General features: G+C 47.6%; 1 protein-coding gene across 1 annotated transcript; it reads right to left on the reverse strand.

Moving 5' to 3' along the window:
• Nucleotides 1-620: 620 nt before the first annotated feature.
• DPH7 (diphthamide biosynthesis 7) lies at nt 621-21,122 on the reverse strand. The gene is made up of 10 exons (XM_070250900.1): nt 21,099-21,122; nt 18,433-19,074; nt 17,573-17,706; nt 17,094-17,181; nt 15,101-15,192; nt 14,504-14,676; nt 10,304-10,373; nt 10,112-10,177; nt 9,623-9,795; nt 621-1,124 (listed from the first exon to the last, which is right to left on the reverse strand). Exons 1-10 carry the CDS (start codon nt 21,120-21,122, stop codon nt 673-675), a joined length of 1,914 nt encoding a protein of 637 aa, XP_070107001.1. The 3' UTR covers nt 621-672.
• Nucleotides 21,123-21,591: the final 469 nt, after the last annotated feature.

Genomic DNA, 21,591 nt, shown 5'->3' on the forward strand with positions numbered 1-21,591 from the left:
GTGTTATAAAGTAGCTTTAAAAAGAACGTTTAGTTAGGGGCTGGCCCCGTGGCCAAGTGGTTAAGTTCGCGCACTCCGCAGCAGGCGGCCCAGTGTTTCGTTAGTTCGAATCCTGGGCGCGGACATGGCACTGCTCATCAGACCACTCTGAGGCAGCGTCCCACGTGCCACAACTAGAAGAACCCACAACGAAGAATACACAACTATGTACTGGGGGGCTTTGGGGAGAAAAAGGAAAAAATAAAATCTTTAAAAAAAAAAAAAAAGAACGTTTAGTTAATATAAATAGTTGCTTAAATAAGTATGAAAAACTAAAAGTCAAGTTCATACAAGAAACTGACAAGTTTGAGAGCTGGGAACCAAGCCCGCCTACTCCCTGCACCCAGCAGCCTGCTAGCCTTGGGCAAAGGCCCCTTGCTGCCAGACAGAATCACCATTTTCAAGGGCCCCAGCCAGATAGGTTTCTAGAAGAGAAGCCAAGGGCTTATTAACTGTCTGCACTGTAGATTCCATAAGATGCAATGAGCCCCACACAGTAACCTGCAGAGACTGCAGTAAGAATCTCAAGGAGATGGTCTGAGGGCAGTTCATTCACAGACAAAGTAAAGCTGCACTCTTGGTTTTATTTGTGGAAATGGTCTTTATTTCAAACCAAGCAGCCTCTCCCCTAGCTCAGCTGTTCTGCCACTTCCAGAGGTGAAGAACGTGGTCATAAAAGGAGCATGTGGCTAGAAGAGTGCTGTCAGAGTTTGCTCCTTCCAGACGAGGGTCGTCGTCAGAGATTTTCGACCCCACAGTGTGCAGCTGGCCGCTGCTCTTTGAGTTCTCTGTGAGTAGCTGGAAAGAAGACCTCGGTTTGCCTCCCCGCTGGAGTCTAGTACGACCCTCTCCATCATCATCTGCTAAATGATCAGAAGAGGGTGCAGGTGACTGGCCTACAACCTTCTGGTTACAGACTTCTGTTGTTCCGGCTTCTGGGTCGCTGCAGGGAAAGGACCCTAAGCAGAATGACTGCTGGGTCTGTGGCAGACGGCGGAAGTAGAGCCAGGACCAGTCAGCTCCATACACCAGTGAGTTGGGCAATGTTTGAGACACAGAGACTGTGTATGATTCCTGCTTCTCCTCTGGAGTGAGACAGGAGAACATGGGAAATGCAATGTTACCCAGAGTCAGTCTTGTCACCCCAACTAATGGTCCCTGCCCACCCTCAAAGGGAGACTCTGCCAAGAACAGCTGCTCATTCATCAGCAACCACTGTGTGTGCCTGAGAGGACACAGAACCCCACGTGCAAGGGTGCTTTTCCAAGTCAGAGGACTTGGCAAAAGCCTCTCAGTTAAGACTGAAAGCAAAGGACAAAGGAGTTTGCCAGATGGGAGGGAAGCAGATGTATGAGAAACGGAACAAACGTTGTGAAGTACAGTGGTAGAAAAAACCTGGTGTGTGAGGAACTGCAAACAAGTGGACATGGCTGAAGGCTGTCGAGTGGTGACACATGTCTGGAGGATCAGAATCATGCAAAGCTCAGCATGCTCCATTAAAGAATTCGGATTTTAGCTTGGAAAGGAGTCATTCAAGAGTTTACACATGAGCAGTTATCCTTAGGGTGAGTTGCTATGGCAACTTTGAGGGCGGGACTGGAAGGAGGTCAGAGCTCCTTCCAAATGGTACCAGCTGTAGAAGGTTTGAGAGTGACATTTGACCAGAAAAAGAAATAAAGTGTCGCCAACCCTGAGGTGGTCTAGGGTCCAGGGCAAGGCTGAGGCTGGCAAGAGCAGCCGTGGAAAACTAGTGGCCAGTGAGCTGGGGATGTGGACTTAGAAAACTGTCACCAGCTGGAAGCCGGTGGCTATTCAGGTCTTCAGTGAGCCTGGACAGCCCCAACACTGAAAGGGTGGCCACTGCTGCCTCTCAAGTACAGGGATAAATGCCACAGTCTCTGAGTTGCAATCAGAATGAGCAGTGATAAGGAAAGGCCAGGCACAGACTAGGTCGATGCTGGAATTAGAAAACACGCCAAAAACACAACCATGACACAGGAGATCCTACTCCCTAACCCAGGGCTGCACCTGGGCAGAGGCGGCTCCAGAGAAGCCAGATGCTGGACCACAGACAGCTGGAGAGGTGCTCGGGCAACAGGCATTGGAGGAAGCTCCCCAGGAGACCATCCTTGCCCCTCTGTTAACGCCTGGACAAGATCAAGAGATGGGGTTGCTGGGACAATAAGGGCCCGCAACAGTCTTTCATCCAACAACCACTCAAAGCGCCTGCTCCTGGCCAGGACCCCTTCCAGGCCCAGGTAACCCAGTGAATACAGCAGGTCTTCTGGCTGCACAGTAATAGCACACCTAGTAACAGAGAGCACATCTCCTACTCAAGTGCATGTGAAACACAAACAGAACAATCATGTTAGGCAACAAAGGATTGAAAAATTCCATCAAGGAGAAATAGTATAAGCAATGCTCTCTAATCATAATGCAATAAAACTAGAAATTAATAACAGTCAAAAAAAAAGTCTTTACACTTAGAAATTTTAAAACGTTCTACTAAACCACACTTGGGTAAAAGGGGAAATATAAACTCAAATCACAAAATTCCTTTTTAAAAAGTGAAAATGAGGGGCTGGCCCCGTGGCTGAATGGTTAAGTTCATGTGCTCCGCTCTGCTTCAGCAGCCCAGGGTTTCGCTGGTTCTGATCCTGGGCACGGACATGGCACTGCTCATTAAGCCATGTTGAGGTGGCCACACATGCCACACATGCCACAACTAGAAGGACCCACAACTAAAATATACAACTACGTACAGGAGGGATTTGGGGAGAAAAAGCAGGAAAAAAAAAAAGATTGGCAACAGTCGTTAGCTCAGGTGCCAATCTTAAAAAACAAAAAAAAGGGAAAATGAAATTACAGTTACGTGTCACTTAACAACGGGAATGCCTTCTGAGAAATGTGTCCTTGGGCGATTCTGCCACTGTGCGAATATCGCAGAGTGACTTACACAACCTAGATGGTAGGGCCCACTGCACACCTAGGCTCCGTGGGACAAATTGTACGAGACCCCCATCCTACATGCGGTCTGTCATTGGCCCAAATGTCATTATGCAGAGCATCACTGTACTACACATCAGAACCTAAAAATATGCTTAAATCAGAGAAAAATTCAGACATAAAAACACTTAAATTAATATAAGCAAAATAATAAAGTTACATGAATTGTATTCCCAACCTGCAACACTAGAAAAAGAACAAAGGAGGCACAAGGAGGGAAACCACAAAGATCAAAGGTGGGAGTGATGAGGTAGAGAAGAGAAAAAACCACACAACTAATAAAAAATTAGAACCCCACTTCTTTACAGAAGAAATGACAAAGCCCTAGCTAACCTAACTGAGGAGAAAGAGAGAACTTTGCGTATATATTTGTATATTTGCATAAATATATAAAGTAAAACATGACAAAGGGGAAATAACCATTAAAGAGGATTTTTTTAATCACAAGTGACTTCTCTACACATCTTAATGCAAATAAATTTTAAAATGTAGATGAAATTAATAATAGCCTAGGAGAATACAGTTCACCAAAACTGACCCCAGTAGAGACATAAAGTATAAACAAACCAATTTCCAGAGAAAAACGCAGAGGAAGTTATCAAGGGACTACCATGCAAAATAGATCAGGCCCAGACAGTCCACAGGAGAATTTTACCAAATCTTCAAAGAAAAGACAATCCAAATGATATATAAATTAATCAAGAGAAGAGAAAATGAAGAATAATTTTCACACTTTTGGTTTTGATTTTAACATGAACCAAAGATAATGCTGATACCTAATCTTAATAAAAATAGCACATAAGAAAATTTGTCACCTTTCAACATTAGTGCAAAATCCTAAATAAAATATCACCAGAGTCCAATATTACATAAAAAAAATAATATACCATAATCAAGTGGGATTTATTCTAGGAATATATTCCATATTAGGAAATCCACAAATAAAATTTACCATATTAATTATTGAAGGAGAAAAATAACATAGCTCAATAGATATTATAAAAGCATTTGACAAAAATTCAGCAATTCCTGATTTTAAAAAAATACTCAGGAAAACAGAAATTGAGGGATACTTCTGCAATATAATAAAATAGACACACTTTAGCCCTCATACATCATCACACTCAATGGTAACCACATCCCATCAAGGTCAGAAAAAAGGCAGGATGCCCTTCACCGTTCTGAAACTGTATTGGAGATATCAGTGGATGAAACAAGAGAAAACAATTAGAAGCATTAGAATTGGAAAATAAAGAATAAAACCATATCTTTTTGCAGATGACATGATATTTACTTGGAAAACTCAGAGAATCAATGATAAGACTAACAGAAACCAAGAAATTTAGTAAGGTAGCAGCATACGAAATTTCTAACCAAAAAAACAGTAGCTTTCAAATACTCAGACAGTATCCATTTAGAAGATAAAATGAAAGAGAAAACCCCATCACAACAGCAACAAAAAAGATAAACTACTTAGGAATGAAGTTAACAAGAAATGTACAATGTATATATATAAAAATGTTAAAACCCTCTGAAAGATACAAGAACAGACTTGAACAAATGGAGATATCCCTTTTCTTGCATAAGATGACCCCAGATGATAAAATAAGTCAGTTGTAAAATTAATTTATATTTAATGCAATCCTATCTATAAAAAGCCAATAAGGGGCCAGCCCTGTGGCCGAGTGCTTAAAGTTCTGCTCGTTCTGCTTTGGTGGCCCACATTTGTGGGTTCAGATCCTGGGCACAGACCTACTCCACTCATCAGCCATGCTATGGAGGCCTCCCACATATAAAGCAGACAAAGACTGGCAGAGATGTTAGCTCAGGGCTAGTCTTCCTCAAGCAAAAACAGAGGAGGATTGGCAATGGATGTTAACTCAGGACAAATTTTCCTCACCAAGAAAAGAAAAGAAAAAGCCAATAAGCTTTTTTTTGGGACAAGATAAGTTGATGCTCAAGTTCAAAATATAGTAATAGTCAAGAAGTCCTTGAAAAAGAAGAGTGAGAGGAGGTAGCAAGCCTGTTCTTACAAGTGCACTGTGAAGCTCCAGGATCAAAGCTCCAGGATCAAAGCATGTGACCCTGGCCAGGGGGACAGAGTAGGAAGACAAGAAATTGATGTAAGTACACATGGAAAGTGAGCATACAAAGGTGGCATCTCGATTCAGACAGCTCCACACACCATATGTTAGAACCTGGATCAAAGTCCCAACTGTAGGGGCCTGCCCAGGGCTGTAGCAGCTAAGTGTACGTGCAGCAGCAGCTGTGCTGTGGCGCGTCCCACGTACAAAAGAGAGGAAGATTGGCACAGACGTCAGCTCAGGGACAATCTTCCTCACCAGAAAACAGTTCTAACTGCAAAAACTGAAATGATACAGGCATGAGAAGAAAAACGCTGGTAAATTCCTTTATAAACTGAGTGTGTGGGGGAAAGGCTTTTTAACTGACTCAAAATCCAGATTCAGTGAAAACAAAATCTATAAATTTGATTACATTAAAAGAAAAAAGAAAACTTTTGCATGGGAGAAAAAAACACCATGGGCAAAATCAAGAACTGAAAGAAAATATTTCTAATATACACCAGAGACAAAGGGCTACTGCCAGTAATATATAAGAACTCTGTAAAACCAAGGGGGAAAAAAGATCAGAAACCAGAGAGAAAAACAGGCAAAAGATACACAAAGATAATTCATAAAACCAGCCCTTTATCATAAGAAAAAATATTCAATTTCACTCATAATTTCAGATATGCAAATTTAAACTACTCTGATGCCATTTCTTACCTGTCAGATGCAAAAATCCCCAAACTGGACAACATATTCTGTTGGCAAAGCTGTAGGGAAGCCAGCATTCTCATATGTGGCTGGTGAGATAATGAAATTGGATATATATTGATCCTCTTTTTTTTTCCTTTTTGAGGAAGATTAGCCCTGAGCTAACTACTGCCAGTCCTCCTCTTTTTGCTGAGGAAGCCTGGCCCTGAGCTAACATCTGTGCCCATCTTCCTCCACTGTATATGTGGGACACCTACCACAGCATGGCGTGCCAAGCAGTGCCATGTCCGCACCCGGGATCCGAACCATTGAGCCCTGGGCCTCCGAGAAGCGGAATGTGTGAACTTAACCACTGCGCCACTGGGCCAGCCCCTATGTTGATCCTTTGACCCCGCAATCCCACATCTAGGCAGTAACCCTAAAGATATACCTCCAACAAAATGAAAATACATATGCAAAACAAGATACATAGGAAACATTATTTATAAATGCAAAATACTAGAAATAACCCGAATACTCACATAGAAAATTGGATGAAAAAAATATGGTATACCCACTACATGGAGTACTATATAACTTTAAAAGAACAAAGACCTCTATGAAGCAATGTGAATTGATTTCCAGGATATATTTTTAAATAAAATAAACAAAGCATGAAAGAGTGTACACAGTGTATCTTTTGTATAAGAAAGGAGAAGTATGAATATGTATATATATGTGTATACGCTTATTTTTGTAAAAAGACACAATTATAACTGAAACCTAATGAAATGGGTTATCTATAAAAGGTGAGCAGGACTAAGGTGGGGAGGGTCTGATATTCCTCTGAGCATACTTCTTAATGTAATTTTAATTTCTAGAACATTGTTAATGTTTTACACATTCAAAAGATAAAAATTAAATCAATGAGGATGAAGAAAAAAATCCTTAAAAAAAGGGACCTAATTGTATTTCAAATAACTACACAGGAAAAAAAAAAAACCAACATAATCCAAGTAACTTTTGAACACAGTACTTTGACTACATCAAATCATTCTAACAAAGAGAACTGCAAGAGTATCCTGAATTTGCTTCTCAGCCTTGCTTTGCCGTGACACCAGTGGCCACTCTGTAAGGTTAAGCATGTGAGTAAACATTCAGTGGAAGCCAGAGTTTTCCCTGGAGAAAGGAGACACATGCAGAATGGGGACGGCGAAAGTTGGCATGGAATTAGAGCCATCAACATGAATTCATGTTCTAACACACACATACACACGTACACATGACATCCCAGTATTACAAGACAACTAATTACCAGATCTTTGATTCTAAACACTACTCGCGGCTAAGAATCCAGGATTCCGTGGAGAACAGCTGATTCCAGGTATAGGAGAGGTAAAACACAAAATGAACCTGGAATATCTTGTGCCAAAAAGCAAGGAAGTACTCAAAAATCAACAGAGACGTGTGAAAAGGACACAGGAGACAGCTTAAAGGGGCTTTCATGGGAAAACTCTAGGACAATGTGAACATTATAATGAATAATGGCAATAATGGATTATGACCAATTGAATAACATAAAAATTCATGAATCTTTATGGATATTAAATACAGACAGACATATGGGAGAAAAGAATGCTCTTCCTTACAAAAGAACATTAATTTAAAAATGTAGAAAGGATGATAATAGAGAATCACCATCTTGTACTTACAGCAATAATTTATCCAGTCAAGAGTCATCACCGGATTGAGTGAAAGTCTGCTGAGGAACACAGGTGCAAAGACTCTCACCACAGACTGCTATTCATGACAAAGGGGATCTTTGTAATTCTTTGTGATGGAGAACCCCGGGGGAGACCATCTTCACAAGTGATCGCATTAACATCGGCAGTAAAGGGACAGAGTGGCACCAGGTGCCCTGACGCAGCACACGAAGGAGGGCAGAATCTCACTTCTGTAATGTTCCTGACAAAAATGCATACCCTGATACAGGAGACACATTTCAGATCCAAAGCTATGAAGAGACAGAAGGCAAAGGATCAGAAAAGATGCATCATGCAAACAGCAACCGTTAAGAGAGCTTGAGTGGCTCTACTGATACCAGACGAAATGAACTTTGAAACAAAAAAGTGAGCAGAGATAAAGAGGGGACCTCATAATGATAAGAGGGTCAGTACACTAGGAAAACACAACAGTTATAAACACATACACACCTAACAACAGAGCCCCAAAATACAAGCAAAACTTACAGAAATGAGGGAGGAAAGACAATTCAACTAACAGTTGGAAACTTCAATATTGCACTTTCAACAATGAACCACCAGATGGAAGATCAGCAAGGAGACAGGATGCTGAGCAGACATTGCAGGCACCCTGCCCATGACAGCAGAGCACACTCTTCCAAAGAGCACGGGGCACGCTCCGGAAGCACCACAGAACAAGTGTCAGCAAACTTAAAAAGAATCCACAACGGAGTAAAATTAGAAATCAATAACAGGGGGCCTGCCGGGTGGCACAGTGGTTAAGTTCGCGCGCTCTGCTTAGGCAGCCCGGGGTTCGCTGGTTCAGATCCCAGGTGCAGACCTAGCACTGCTTCATCAGGCCGTGCTGTGGCAGCATCCCACATAGAATAACTAGAAGGACTTGCAACTAGGATATACAACTATGTCCTGGGGCTTTGGGGAGAAAAAAAGGAGAGAGGAAGATTGGCAACAGATGTTAGCTCAAGGCCAATGTCCCTCATCCCACTCCAGAAAAAAAGAAAGCAATAACAGAAAGAAATTTAGGACAGTTAGCAAAATGAGGAAACTAAACAACACACTCATAAATAACTAACGAGTCAAAGAAGGAATCACAAGGGAAATTAAAAAATACTTTGAGAAGAATGAAAATAAAGATACAACATACCAAAACATATGGCATGTGGCAAAAGCAGTGTTCAGGGGACAACTTACCACTGTAAATACCTACATGAAAAAAGAAGAAAGACCTCAAGTTGTCTGAAGATGAGAACTATTACAGCATGTTCATACAACTAACAGAAATGACGCAGAAGAGACAGAAGAACTGAAGGTACAGAAGAGGAAGGACATCCTTCAGGACAGCCCAGGGCGAAGCTGAGACTGACATAGGAGCAATGGTGGGCAGGCAAGGGGTGTCTGTACAGAGGAGGGGTAGGGGAGATCAAGAACTGAGAACGAGGAGGGAAAATGGGGTGTTGGGGGTTTGAGAAGAGAGAGGAAAACATGAAATCGTTCTGACAGGGAAGAATTACTGGCTAGAGAAAGGCCATGGTTCACCTAGCAATTCCGAGGACGTACTGGAGTATAAACTTGAAGTGAGACCCCGCAGGATGACTGTTTCCCTCCAGTCACATTCTGTGGCTCGGGCATAAGCAGAGTTGGGTTTTGACCAGTGCTGGGTTCTGCCCAGAGAGTGTGAGAAAGGGAGCAAGGGAAGAGAATTCAGGCATGTTTGGAATACCAGCCCATGGAGACCACACTGTCCACAGGCAGGAAGAACATGGCAGAAGGTGGGCCAAGGATGATCATGAAAGTGACAAGTGCTAACACTTCTAGACAGAGGTCCCAATAGGGTCAGAGAATGGCTAAAATGCAGAAGGTTCTAGAATAACAGAGCTGGTCATGTAAGAACCACAGTTAGCAGAATGCTTGAAACTGAGATTGCGGAGTTGGTGCGATGATGGATCATGGTAAGGCCTAGGGTGTGACACTGGGAATATTGGGAGGATGAAGGAAGAGCTTGGTAGAGCGAGGGGGCAGGAAATTGGGAGCCTCAGCTGCCAAGGGTCCCCTACTCACCTATTGCCTTTCGGCAGTTGAAGATCTTAAAGCCGTTGTGCATACACGCTGCCAAGAGCAGGTGGTAGTGGAAAGGGTGCCACTTGAGCCTCCACACCCCGCCCTGCACAGGCATGTCTGCAAATGGCTGCTTCATGTTCCGAGTGTCCCACAGCAGAACGTGCTCATCATAGCTGAAACCAATCAATCAGAGAAAGCATGCAGGAAAGCCAATGCCCACTTATTCCCCAAGGCCCCTAGGTGGCAGGGAACACCTCCTGGGGAGACCCATCCCACTCATCCCTCTAGGACAAAGACCCCTTCCCTAAACCCAGATACTACACTCTGGTTTGAGAGCCGGCCCGATGGAACATCGCAATGGTCAACACGAGAAAAGGGAGTGAGAGATGCTAGGACCCTGTGATGGTCTGATGAAACATTGCAATGGTCAACACAAGAAAAGGGAGTGAGAGATGCTAGGACCCTGTGAACCAACTTTAGTGGACTCACCTTCCCGTGGCCAAGATGTTCTCTCGATGGGGACTACTTTGGATGCTGCACACACCCATGGAGTGTCTATAAACAAAAGGGCAAGGCCTGAGCAAGCGCCCAGGCAGGGGCACTTCTCCAGTGGCAAGTCCACAGAGGAGGGACAGGGACAGTTGGCGTTTCATGCCAAATGCTGGCCCCTTGATGATTTACCTCTTGCTGGTGAACACAGATGTGCCAGGGGTCCTGGTGTCCCAGCCTTTCAGAAGGCCATCGTCCCCACCTTGTGGAAACAGAAACACCCAGTGACAATGGCATCGATGAGAGGAAGTGGCCATTTCTCAGGGAGGGAATTTATGTCTGTGAGGAAATTCCCATGGGTGACTTTTCCTGGGTGGTTTCAGGTTGTCATGAGGCAGAAGAGCCCCAGAGACAGCACCCCAGAAACAGTCACCCTGTGCCATAACTGTGTCTTCAGACTTGAAGAGGGTGCCTGCAGGGAAGAAGGGAAAGACCGATGGGCTACATCTGTAGGAATAAAGGGAAGACCAGGAAGTTACAGGGGTAGAGTTACCAGGTCACATGTAGCTCAACTGCCTTCTATTCAAGCCCCAGCAGTCAATGCTCCTGGCTGCCGTGAACCAGAGTTGTCATATCAAAGAACTCTGAACAGGAACTGCAGGTAGGAGGTAGCGAACACAAGGACTTCTTATGGTTCTGGAACCTTCAGCCCTTCAGGACACCCTCATGTGTTTTAAAGGGAAATGTTCTTTGTAATCTTACAGTAAAAAGGACCTCTGCGCTTGTTTTAGGGGAACTGAAAGAACAGGAAAACAGGAGAGTTGGTGCCCTGATCCACAACAGTCTCCGAAGAAAAGCAACACCAAGATATAGGGAGACAGCGGTAACTTGAGGAAGGGAAGAAAAGCTGATGAGCAGGGCCCAGAAGGAGGATGAAGAGAAGCAAAAATCAAAAGCAAAAACAAAAAACAAGAAAAACACCTAGACCTGACCACTCCATCCATCCACCATTCATCCACCCATCCACTTTCATCCATCCAACCACCCAACCATTCATCCATTCACACACCCATCCATTCATCCATCCACCATCCACCTATCCATTCACCACCTATCTATCATCCATCCATCCATCCATCATCCACCCACCCACCCACCCACCCACCCATCCACCTTCCATCCACCACCCATACATCCACTTATCCATCTATCTAGCCACCTACCCAACCATTCATCCACCTTCCAGCCAGCCATCCACCCGCCACCCACCCACCCACTTTCCAGTCAGCCATCCACCCACTCATCTGTCCATCTATCCACCATCCATCCACCCACCTTCTATCCATCTACCCACCCACCCACCCATATGTCCATCCATCCATCCACCCACCCATTCACCTTCCATCCACCCACCCACCCATCTACAGATCCCTGTAACAGAAGGGATAGGGGATGAACAGGATGTACGACTAAATGAACCAGCAGAATCAGTCGACCCTGGCACAAAGTCTGTGGGCAAGCATCAAATTTGAGCTGCCATTCTGTGACAAATTAGTAGAGAACTGGTTGTGGCTTCTTTACACACTGGACTCTCCTCTTTCTCTCACATTTCACATTCACTCCAGCAGGAAATCCTGTTGATCTACCTTCACACATATCCAGAGTCCTACCACTTTTCCTCATCTCCACTGCTCCTAACTAGGTCTGAGTCCTTCTCATCACTCACCTGGATGACAGGTCTCTAGGTTCCAGGTTCTGTCCTCTCCCCCTTACAGTCTATACTCAATACATTAGCCAAAAAGATCCTCTTAAATTTTAAAATATAAGTCCTAAAATGTCATTCTTCTCTTCAGTATCTCACAGTGGCTCCTATTTCACTCTGAGCAAAAGGCAAAGTCCTTCCTGTGCCTTGCAAGGCCCTGTGATCTCTGATCTCACCTTCTACTCTACCACTCACTCCTCTCATTCTGGCCATACTGGCTACTTGCTACTCTTCTACACACCAGGCTCTCTCTTGCCTTAGGGCCTTCGCCTACCGTGATGACACTCTATAACAGCACTATCAGCATCTGCCTGCAGTGCCCTGATCCCTCACCCTTTCTACCTTTCTTCTTTCCAAAGCACTTATCACCTCTGACCTACTGTGCAATTCCTTATTTATCACACAGTATTCTTAGTGTTCACTGTCCATCTCCTCATACTCAGTGTGAACTGAAGGAAAGTAGGGACCACTGTCTGTCTTGTTCACTGATGTCTCCCCGGCACCTGAGACAGGGTGTCACAGTAGGTCTCAGTAAACATTCGCTGAGTGAATGAATTGCTCCTGAGTTATTATGTCATCGCCCCATTAGATCCTTGCTCTGAATCAGCCACACTTGAAAGTACAAGAACTTACCCAAGAATGAGAGACCTCAGAAAATTAAATCTTTATTGCTCTCACTGAGACTCCTCAAAGCTGTGCAGATAATGCAGAAATAATAACAAATAATGCAGAAAAGACTCTCTCAGGGGAAGATAAGCATTAAACACATAATCATAATTAGGATAAGCACTGGGTGCCATGAGAGCAATGACAGGGGGTCAGACCTGGCCAGCATTTCTAAAGATAAGATTTTAAGCTGAGCTCTGCCAGAAAAGTAGATTAACCCGTGAAGGAAACATCATGTGATCAAACACTGAGATTAGAGAGAACATGGAATGTTTGAGGAAAAGAAGACTGAGAACAAAGAGGAGTCACTCAAAATAAGGCCAGAAAGGTAGGCACGGACCTGATTACATATGCAAGGCTGAGGGGGTTTCAACAAATATTCTGGATGGGAGCTGCAAAGGGTTTAACAAGGAGTGAAGTGTGATAAAGTTTGCGTGTCTTTAAAACAATCGCTCTGGCTACAGCGTGGAGATCAGATTGGAAAGGGTCAGGAATGAACACAGGGTTATCACTTAGTGCTCTGCTATGACAAACGAGATGAGAGGGTGGCCCGGACAGGTGGAGGGAGAAAGAGATGGCCAATTCTGAGAAAGGGTTAGAAGATAAACTAATAGGACTCCGACTCACTGGAGGACTGAGGGCAGAGATGTCTGCCTTGGGCAACCAGACCCTGTCCCGGGCTCAGGACATGAAGGGAGGAGCAGACGTGCAAACAGGGCGACACAGGGAGTGACGGGCTCAGCTCCAGAACCGTGGGCCCAGGAAGCACCCTCGCAGGACTACGGGGTAGCTGGCAAGATAAATGGATTAAGAGCTTAGAAAAACAGGTCTGATTAAACAACCAAAACGCAGCTGTTTCTGCAAGAGAGACAGTAAGTCCAGAGAGGAACAATGCAGAGTGAGAAGAGGATCCAGACAGAGGCCAGAGGACAATGATGACTTTCACGCAGAGGGAAAGGAGACAGCAAAGCAGAATGCAGAACCATCAGAAAGGAGAGGACAGTCAGGACAGCATGGTGTCATGACAACCCAGGGAAAAGAGCATGCCAGGATCGGGGGCGCACGCTGAATGCTGCTGAGGGGCCAAGTAAGACAGAGTTGAAGGCCCCTACTGAACTGGGTTCCATGGTCCTCAATGAAGACCTCAGGAAAAGTGGTTCTGCCGGGCTGGGGTGAGTCTGGCGGCTTCCTGACACCGCAACGGAAGACCCCTGACCTCACCTCTCAGTGTGAAGTTCATTCAGCACACGACCAGCAACTGGACAGAGAAGGAGGCGAGGGGTCAGGCCTCTTCTTTGCCTCTCTGAAAATTCAGCAGCTCCTCTGTCTTCTCTCAGAGACCAACACCTCCCCCTCCCATGAGTTTATGTGCACCGGGGTGAGAGAGGCTGACCGATGTGTTCTCATTCCTGGAGCCACTGGTTCTGTTCATTTCTCATCCCACACCAGCATCCCCCAAATCCACGCCACTCCCAATGCCAGGAGGTTAATCCTACCCCTCCCACACTTCCTTCTCTTTGGGAAGGTAAACTGTACCCCAAAAGGGAGCAGACAAACCTGAAACCCAACGGGACAGAGTCAACATGGACCCAGAAGTGCCAGGCAGAGAGCGTGGGAGTTCTGCCTGGATTCTGAGAGTGACAGCAAAGGGATTTGACACTGAGAGCACCACAGAAGCAGGGCTCCTGCTGCTCCAGCACTGGCTTCCGTGCCTCCCCAGACGCTGCAAGGCCTGCAGCAAGCCGTACTGGGCTCCAGAGGAACACTTAAGTGGTGAGCACCAACGACAGCTTCCATCCCAGAATAGACCCTCTCCACAGAAGGCCTTCAAGATCTCAGCATGTCCAGAATCACGGCCCTGACACGTGCCCAGTGTGCTTCCCTCAGCACATCTCCAGAAAGGGGCCGTGATGACCACCTGGCTCCCCGCCTCATGGGGTGACACCCAGCGGAGGAGCACAAACCTGAATACACGATTTCCGTCTGCCAGTAATTGAAAGCAGCAATCCAGGCCTCGAAGTGATGGGCTTGCCACGTGGCCACATCATGCAGTCTGGGCCCCGCCTCGTTCACACGTATGAGGTGGAGCTTCCCTCTGGAGTCACTGCTAATGATTTTCAAGGGCTGGTCATTGGCTCTGGACACAGAGAACCAACAGAGAAACCAGCTGAACTTTATTCATTGACCCAAACTCATCACCCTCTTCTAGTTCTCAACTGGTGACATTTTATTCCCCTAAAACACGTCATGGGAGAGGTTCTCCATAGACCTGGGACATGGACATGCCTCTTAAGGGGCCAGCTTGGACAGCTGGCAGAGACCAAAGCTACCACCTAGCTTGTCAAAATAAACCTGTGTCGGCTCCTCCTGATGAAAGAACTGTCCCTCTTCATGTAAAAGGCTGGGATTCTTTTCTTTTCCGATTAGGACTCGTCATGATGTTCCCAGGTTTGGGAAACACAATCAAGCCTGGCAGAGGTGGCCCTAAGGCTCGCATGCATGAAAATAGGAACGGATCCTCAGAGGAAAGACTCAGACTCCTCAGCAACGCTGGCCCTTACCTCCCAGTTTTCCCAGTGGACCAATCGAGGGACAAGGCCAGACAGTGCTTGTCCAGGGCGAACGTGGAAAACGGCTGCAGTGTGTAGGTATTCTACTGGAGAGAAAGGAACGCATTCTAAGGGAAACAGCCCAGAACCCTGAGAAAACTGCTCCTCCAGTTCAGGTGTGCCATTGTTCCCTCATCCACTGCTGGGGGAACCAAGTTCAGTCACTCATTCATAGCAGAACCTGAAGACAATGGAAAACTGGCCCCTACCTCCAGGAGCTCACACACCTGCGGGAGGGCTTTCCCACACACGACCTCAGAGGAAGCAGGGCCCTCAGCTTTTGTTGCCCATGCACTCCTAGACACTACGACAGCAACTCTGCAGGCTCCGGGAAGCACCTCTGGGACACACTCTCCATCTCCCCAGGCCTCCAAGGATGCGCGCGTGTTCTGAATCCAGCGAGGAGATAATGGGAACCTTCCTCTGGTTTCCCTTTCAGAAGCCACAACTAGCCATTAAAATGCTGTTTCTCTTTTCTAAGATCTACGTAAGCTTTCATTACCTGAACAATCTGGATAGTGCTTAACTCTGTCAACAGGCTCCCAGCAGGCTGCTTCATCAGGGTCCTCTCTTGGGTGTATCTGCTCCTGCCTTGAACTCTGATTTACGGGCCCACATACTTCCTCAGATATTTCCTCCCTCATTCTTAAGACAGGGTTGCTTCTCTCAGCTGGTATGAAACAAGCCCCTTTCCACATAAGCCCTCAGTTGCCATGAATCTAATGCAAGCTGGACCTCTGCTCCAATCCCACTCATAGCAGTCATGTCAGTGTGGATCCCTCCCAGAGTCAGGTCTTGTGGCCTGTTTACTTCACCCCACTCACTATATGACTTCCCTGTCCCCTCCCTCCCCCACACTCAGATGCAGTCATTTTGCAAATGCATACTGCAGGATCACTGTCAAATTCTTGGAAAAATTCACACAGAGATCATACGATTTCCTAATTATCAGTGACAAATGCACTAGTCTCCTCTTATCTGTGGTTTGCTACCCACGGTCAACTGCGGTCCAAAAATATTAAATGCAAAATTCCAGAAGTAAACAATTCATAAGTTTTAAGTTGCACACCATTCTGAGCAGTGTGAAATCTTGTGCTGTCCCACTCCGTCCCACCCAGGATGTGAATCACCCCTTTGTCCATCGGATCCACACTGTATATGCTACCTGCTCATTAGTCACTTAGTAGCCAACTTAGTTAACAGAGCGACTGTCATGGTATCGCAGCGCTTGTGTTCAAGTAGCCCTTATTTTACTTAATGATGGCCCCAAAGCGCAAGAGCAATGATGCTAGCAACTCAGATATGCCAAAGAGAAGCCAGAAAGTGCTTCCTTTAAGTGAAAAGATGAAAGTTCTGGATAAGAAAAAAAATCACATGCTGAGGTTGCTAAAATCTATATTAAGTTTTGTTACAGTATATTGCTAAACTTGTTCTATTTTATTATTAGTTATTATTGTTAATCTCTTACTGTGCCTAATTTATAAGTTAAACTTTATTCTAAGTATGTATATGTAGGATTCGGTACTATCTGCAGTTTCAGGCATCCACTGGGGGTCTTGGAATGTATGCTTATGGTGAGGGGGGGGCCACTGTACCATTTTTACATAGGAAATTTATTGCTATTCTTAGCCCCAGAATCATCAACTCAAGAATGCTGGTCCAGGCTTTCCTTACGGAAGAACTTTCAAATCCATTGACAGGTGAATGAAGTGCCTGTCACTTCAGTCTTTCAGCCGGTTACACAAAGGTGACCTCCTCTTGGAGTTCGATGCAGAACCCAATAATTTAAAATAGACTACATGCTACCTTCAAATGTTCTATGATAAAGTTCACCACTGAGCAGAAACTATCCTAGAAGAATGTTCGTATCAGCCCAGCCTCCTTCCCAAACCCTCTCCATTCAGCTTCCTTCCACCCCCCACAAAGCCTGGCCCCAGTCACTGACCTCGGATCCCACCAAGCGGAGCAGCTCTATGGATCCACTAGCATCTGCCACACACAAGAGGGCATGGCCGGCCACCGGGACGTGGCACCTGAGGAGAGAATTCACATGCCAGTCAGAATACGGGATATGCCCAGAGTACAGAAGAGCATTATGCACCCCAGTAATTTATTATTTAAATTTCAGCTCCAAAACCAGGTTGGAGCCTACAATTCTGCACCAAAAAGTTTCCTCAGCTTACGAATCAGGAAACTAACACCACTTCCCAGACTGATACTAACTCTAGGGCTCAAAAACTGACAAAGGAAATGAGCCCAAGTCTAAGCATCCAAGTGCCCAGAGGTGAGCAGGATAGTAAATAAAGGCATCCAAAGTTCAGAGGCTTCCTCATCTTGTTGCATGCTGCCAGGCATCAGGCTCCCTGGCTAACTGAAAAGATACTCATGACAAACCCCACACAAGTGGGATTGTTACTGTCGTACCACTTCATGTCCAGGATTGCAGAAGTATCTCCTCTTTGGATCTCAACCAGGGGGCAAGCAGAGCCGTCCTCATTGAAACTATACAGGTAGAGACGTCCTAAACGGACCTGAGGCTCGTCTATGTCCAGTCCGCTCTATAAAAACACAGATGTGTTCTGATTACCCTAATAGATACTGAGGAACCCAAAGGATGGAAAAAGGGATCGAGGGAAAGAAAAGGTTTGCTAAGGGTCTGGAACTCTGCCTGGAAGCAGCACCCTTTATTGTCTCTTCTCCTGCATGTGACTAATGAGCAGGGAGACAAGCTCTGTGGGACCCAGCACTTGCTCCTTCTGAACAGCTGGCACGGAACAGCTATGGTAAGGGTCACCGCAGGACCCAGTTCGCCTGGACAGTCCTGGGTTCGGCCTGCTGCTCCAGAGCCAGCTCACACTCTTATAGGAGGCCTGGTTGGGATCCGCGCAGACGCCTTCAAGAGATTAGGTATAGCTCCCAGGAAATTCCATTTTCTCTTTCCTCTAGACTTCATCCACAAGCTCGAGCCTCACCTGCACAGGGACGACATTCTGCTTTCAAGATGCCCGTTTCTAGCCTACCTTTTGGCCACAAAGCCAATGTCGTAGCTTCATCTCCTGTGCCACTCCACAGGAGACTTTTCTCTTTCAGCCTCCCCCGCTGCAGACCAGACAGAGATCCCAAAGCCTGAGGTCAGCTGTGCCTCTCTACAGCCTTTTCTCGCCCTTCCTGAGACCTCTTACGTGAGGAGTTTGGAACTTTAGCTTTTGGGGAAATGGCACTTGGGGAGCGCAGACCCGAGCCCCAGGGTGGAGACAGCTCGAAGCCAGGCGGGCTCCGCGCACCTTGCTCTCCGGGTCGGCGGGCTGGTCCTCTGGCTTCCGCAGCTGGTAGGTGCCGCAGGCCAGCAGGTGCCTGCAGCCTTCCAGCGGACACCATTCCACCGAGTCCGCCGTGTACTCCGTGTCCACCGTCTGCAACAGGAGGACGCGGCTGCCCGTCGCCCAGCAGTCGGAGAAGGACCCGGTGGGGACCGACGTGGAGGAGACCGGACGGCAGAGACGGGGTGACGAGGCCAGGATGGGAGGCGGCGCGGGGCCGGGGCGGCGCGGAGAGCGGGGTCGCAGGGCCAGTGGCCGGGGCGGCGGGGAGAGCGGGGTCGCGAGGTCAGTGGGTCTGGGCGGCGAGGAGAGCTGGGTCGCAGGGCCAGTGGGCCGGGGCGGCGGGGAGAGCGGGGTCGCAGGGCCAGTGGGCCGGGGCGGCGGGGAGAACGGGGCTAAGGCTAGCGGCCCGGGACACAAGGGGTCAGCGCACGCCGCAGCCCAAGGATCGCACTTCTTCCACTTCCGCAGTCGCTTCCTGACTCCTCCCGGGCAGCGGGGAGGACTTCCGGCCACCGCCACCTCCCCGCGAGGCTGGGCTCCCGCGCCCCCTACCGGCCGGCGGACCCCACGTGGCAGGGTGCATGCCCGGCCCTGCCGGCGAGACTAGGGGCTTGGGAGGGGACCGCCAAGTCCGCACGGAGTGAGTCCCGCGGGGAATCGTGGGGTAGCTGGACCCCGAAACGGGAGCAGGAGGGAAGCCGGCCGCTGGAAGCGGGGGTGTGCGAAGTCCACGATCCCCCCAAAGGGGTTGGGCCTTGGCTGCCCTCCTCATGTCTACTTTAGGGGCTGCCCATAGGGCAAGAACTGGGGCGCATGGGTGGGCGAGGACAGGGGACTAAGGAGACAGGGCCAGCTGCAGAGCCCATGGTAGGGTGCTGGGCAGGAAAGTGGACAGAGGGCAGGAGGGGGAGTATGTGGGCCCAAGGGGCAGGGGTCTGTTGGCCAGTTAGATTTAGGATATGAGGGAGGAGGCCCAGCAGAGCTCCCATCTGATTTGGAAAATTGAGTAGGTGCTGACGCCATTTAAAAACATGAGTGCAGGGGCTGGCCCCCTGGCCCAATGGTTAGGTTCATGCACTCCACTTCTGCGGCCCAGTTTCACGGGTTCAGATCCTGGGTGTGGAAATGGCACTGGTTATCAGGCCATGCTGAGGTGGCGTCCCACATAGTACAACCAGAGGCACTCACAACTAGAATACACACGATGTACTGGGGAGCTTTGGGGAGAAGAGGAAAACATAAATAAAAAGACTAGTGTGCTCTAAAGGACAGGTTTGGGAAAGGCATGTTTTGGACATTATGCATTGAATTGTGTCCCCCCCAAAAAGATATATTGAAGTCCTATCCCACAGTACCTCAGAATGTACCTTTAGAAATGGTCTTTACAGAAGTAATCCAGTTAAAATGAGGTCATTTGGGTGGGCTCTAATCCAATAGGACTCTGTCCTCATGAAGGGGAGATTTGCTTTGTCACAGACAGACACCCAAAGAGGGAAGACAATACAAAGATGTCAGATGGGTATGATGCACCTACAAGGTCTGAGGCTGTCACGAGTGAGGAGAGGCCCAGAATACCCTGCCCTAGTGCCTTTTAGGGGAGCGTGACCCTGCCAACACCTTGACGGCCTCCAGAGCCGAGACAATACGTTTTGCTGTTTGCAGCTACCCAGTTTGTTATGGCAGCTCCAGGAAAACGACCTGTTGAACGAAATCCTCATGGATGCCTTGCTATTCAGCCTGCAGTTCTGAAGCAAGGCTACGGCCAGAAATATAGCTACGAGTCAGCATCTCAGACGGCAGCTGAAGCACAGCACCAGGAAAGGCTGTTCAGGAAGCACCAGGACATTCTGAACTGACTCAACCACACGTGTCGATCTGGCACAAAAAACGGTCAGGCCAGCAGCCCCACACTTCACTCTGAACAGGTGAGAAACAAACCCTGTGTTCTGACTACCTAAATGTTGAACTTTCATAGACATTCTCAGATGTATGTCTACAAAGAGCAAGAGGTTGGAGCCATGAGAAAAGCAGCCAGGGGCTGCGTATCAGATCAGGGACAAGGGAAGCAAACGGATAAAAAGTCTGGACCCCACAGCACCTTCATGATGGCATCTGCTCCAGGAGGCCCTGCTGCACGGGCAAACTCCAGAGCCCTACGGCTCCCTTCCCAGCCCCGGCCCAGAGCCCTTCACCAGCACAGACGTGGGGCTCTCTAACAAATAGCACAGGGACAGCCACCAACTGCTGGTGGCTATGTTAGATAGCAGTCCCCAGGTCAAGGCTATCCCAGATGAGCCACGTGACCCAGTAGAGAGCAACCTGGTATCCGGACCCAGCATGGCATTCTATGGGTCAGCCAAAAGATCCTGGGCACCTCCCCTTCAATGTGATTTTCTGATGAACAGCTGACTGCAGAATAATTTGTGCTGGTCAGGGAATGTACACAGGCTGGAGTGCCTGGCCACCAAACCCTAACACGCCTGTCTACACAGGACACCACGCCAACAATCCAGGCCAGAGCTGGCCTCTGGAAGCAAGAGCTACCCCAGCCCTGGGAAAGTCCTGAGGGCTCACGCCAGCTGCTGTCTCTAGGGCCAGCACTCTCTCAGGATCACACAATTCCCTACCTCGATAGCTTTCAGAGCCCCCATTACTGCCTAGCCTAGGATCTGGAGGGACCTAGAGCAGACCTTATCTATGCAGCAAAAACATCCCCAATGAAGAAAATATGCCCTACCTGACCACACAGGGGGAAAGGGGAGCTTCTCGGCGAAAACGTGCAGGGCATGTGAAGTTCTCACCTTCAGAAAACCCCTTCCTCAGGGTGAGGATTGATCCCTCCTGCTCTCTGCACACTGCCATCATCTGTCTCCCCAGTCCTGTTCTCCAGGACACACTGCCCAGGAAGACTCAAGTAGTGCAAAAGAAGCTACCAGAAACTCAGCTTACAGGACAAAGGCCACCAAGGGGCTGTCCCCAGCCAGGGAAGGAGTGAGAACACAGAGGGCATCCTGGAAGATAACAGAAGAGCTTCAGGAGGGAAGGTATAGCAGGAGCCCACAGGACTGATGTGGGACCAGGAAGGCCCAGGATAGACAGTCAGAGGTGGGATGGCCAGTG

Source organism: Equus caballus, chromosome 25, assembly GCF_041296265.1.
Source record: "Equus caballus isolate H_3958 breed thoroughbred chromosome 25, TB-T2T, whole genome shotgun sequence".
Taxonomy (NCBI): Eukaryota; Metazoa; Chordata; class Mammalia; order Perissodactyla; family Equidae; genus Equus; species Equus caballus.

What these genes read in the sequence shown, in the direction of transcription:
- DPH7 (XM_070250900.1), bottom strand. Translation starts at nt 21,122, where the DNA reads ATGGGGGCTCTGAAAGCTATCGAG. An exon ending in CCGCCGACCCGGAGAGCAAG is followed by an intron (nt 17,707 to 18,432) that starts GTGCGCGGAGCC and finishes GTGTTTTTATAG; the next exon opens with AGCGGACTGGACATAGACGA. An exon ending in GCAATCCTGGACATGAAGTG is followed by an intron (nt 17,182 to 17,572) that starts GTACGACAGTAA and finishes TTCTCTCCTCAG; the next exon opens with GTGCCACGTCCCGGTGGCCG.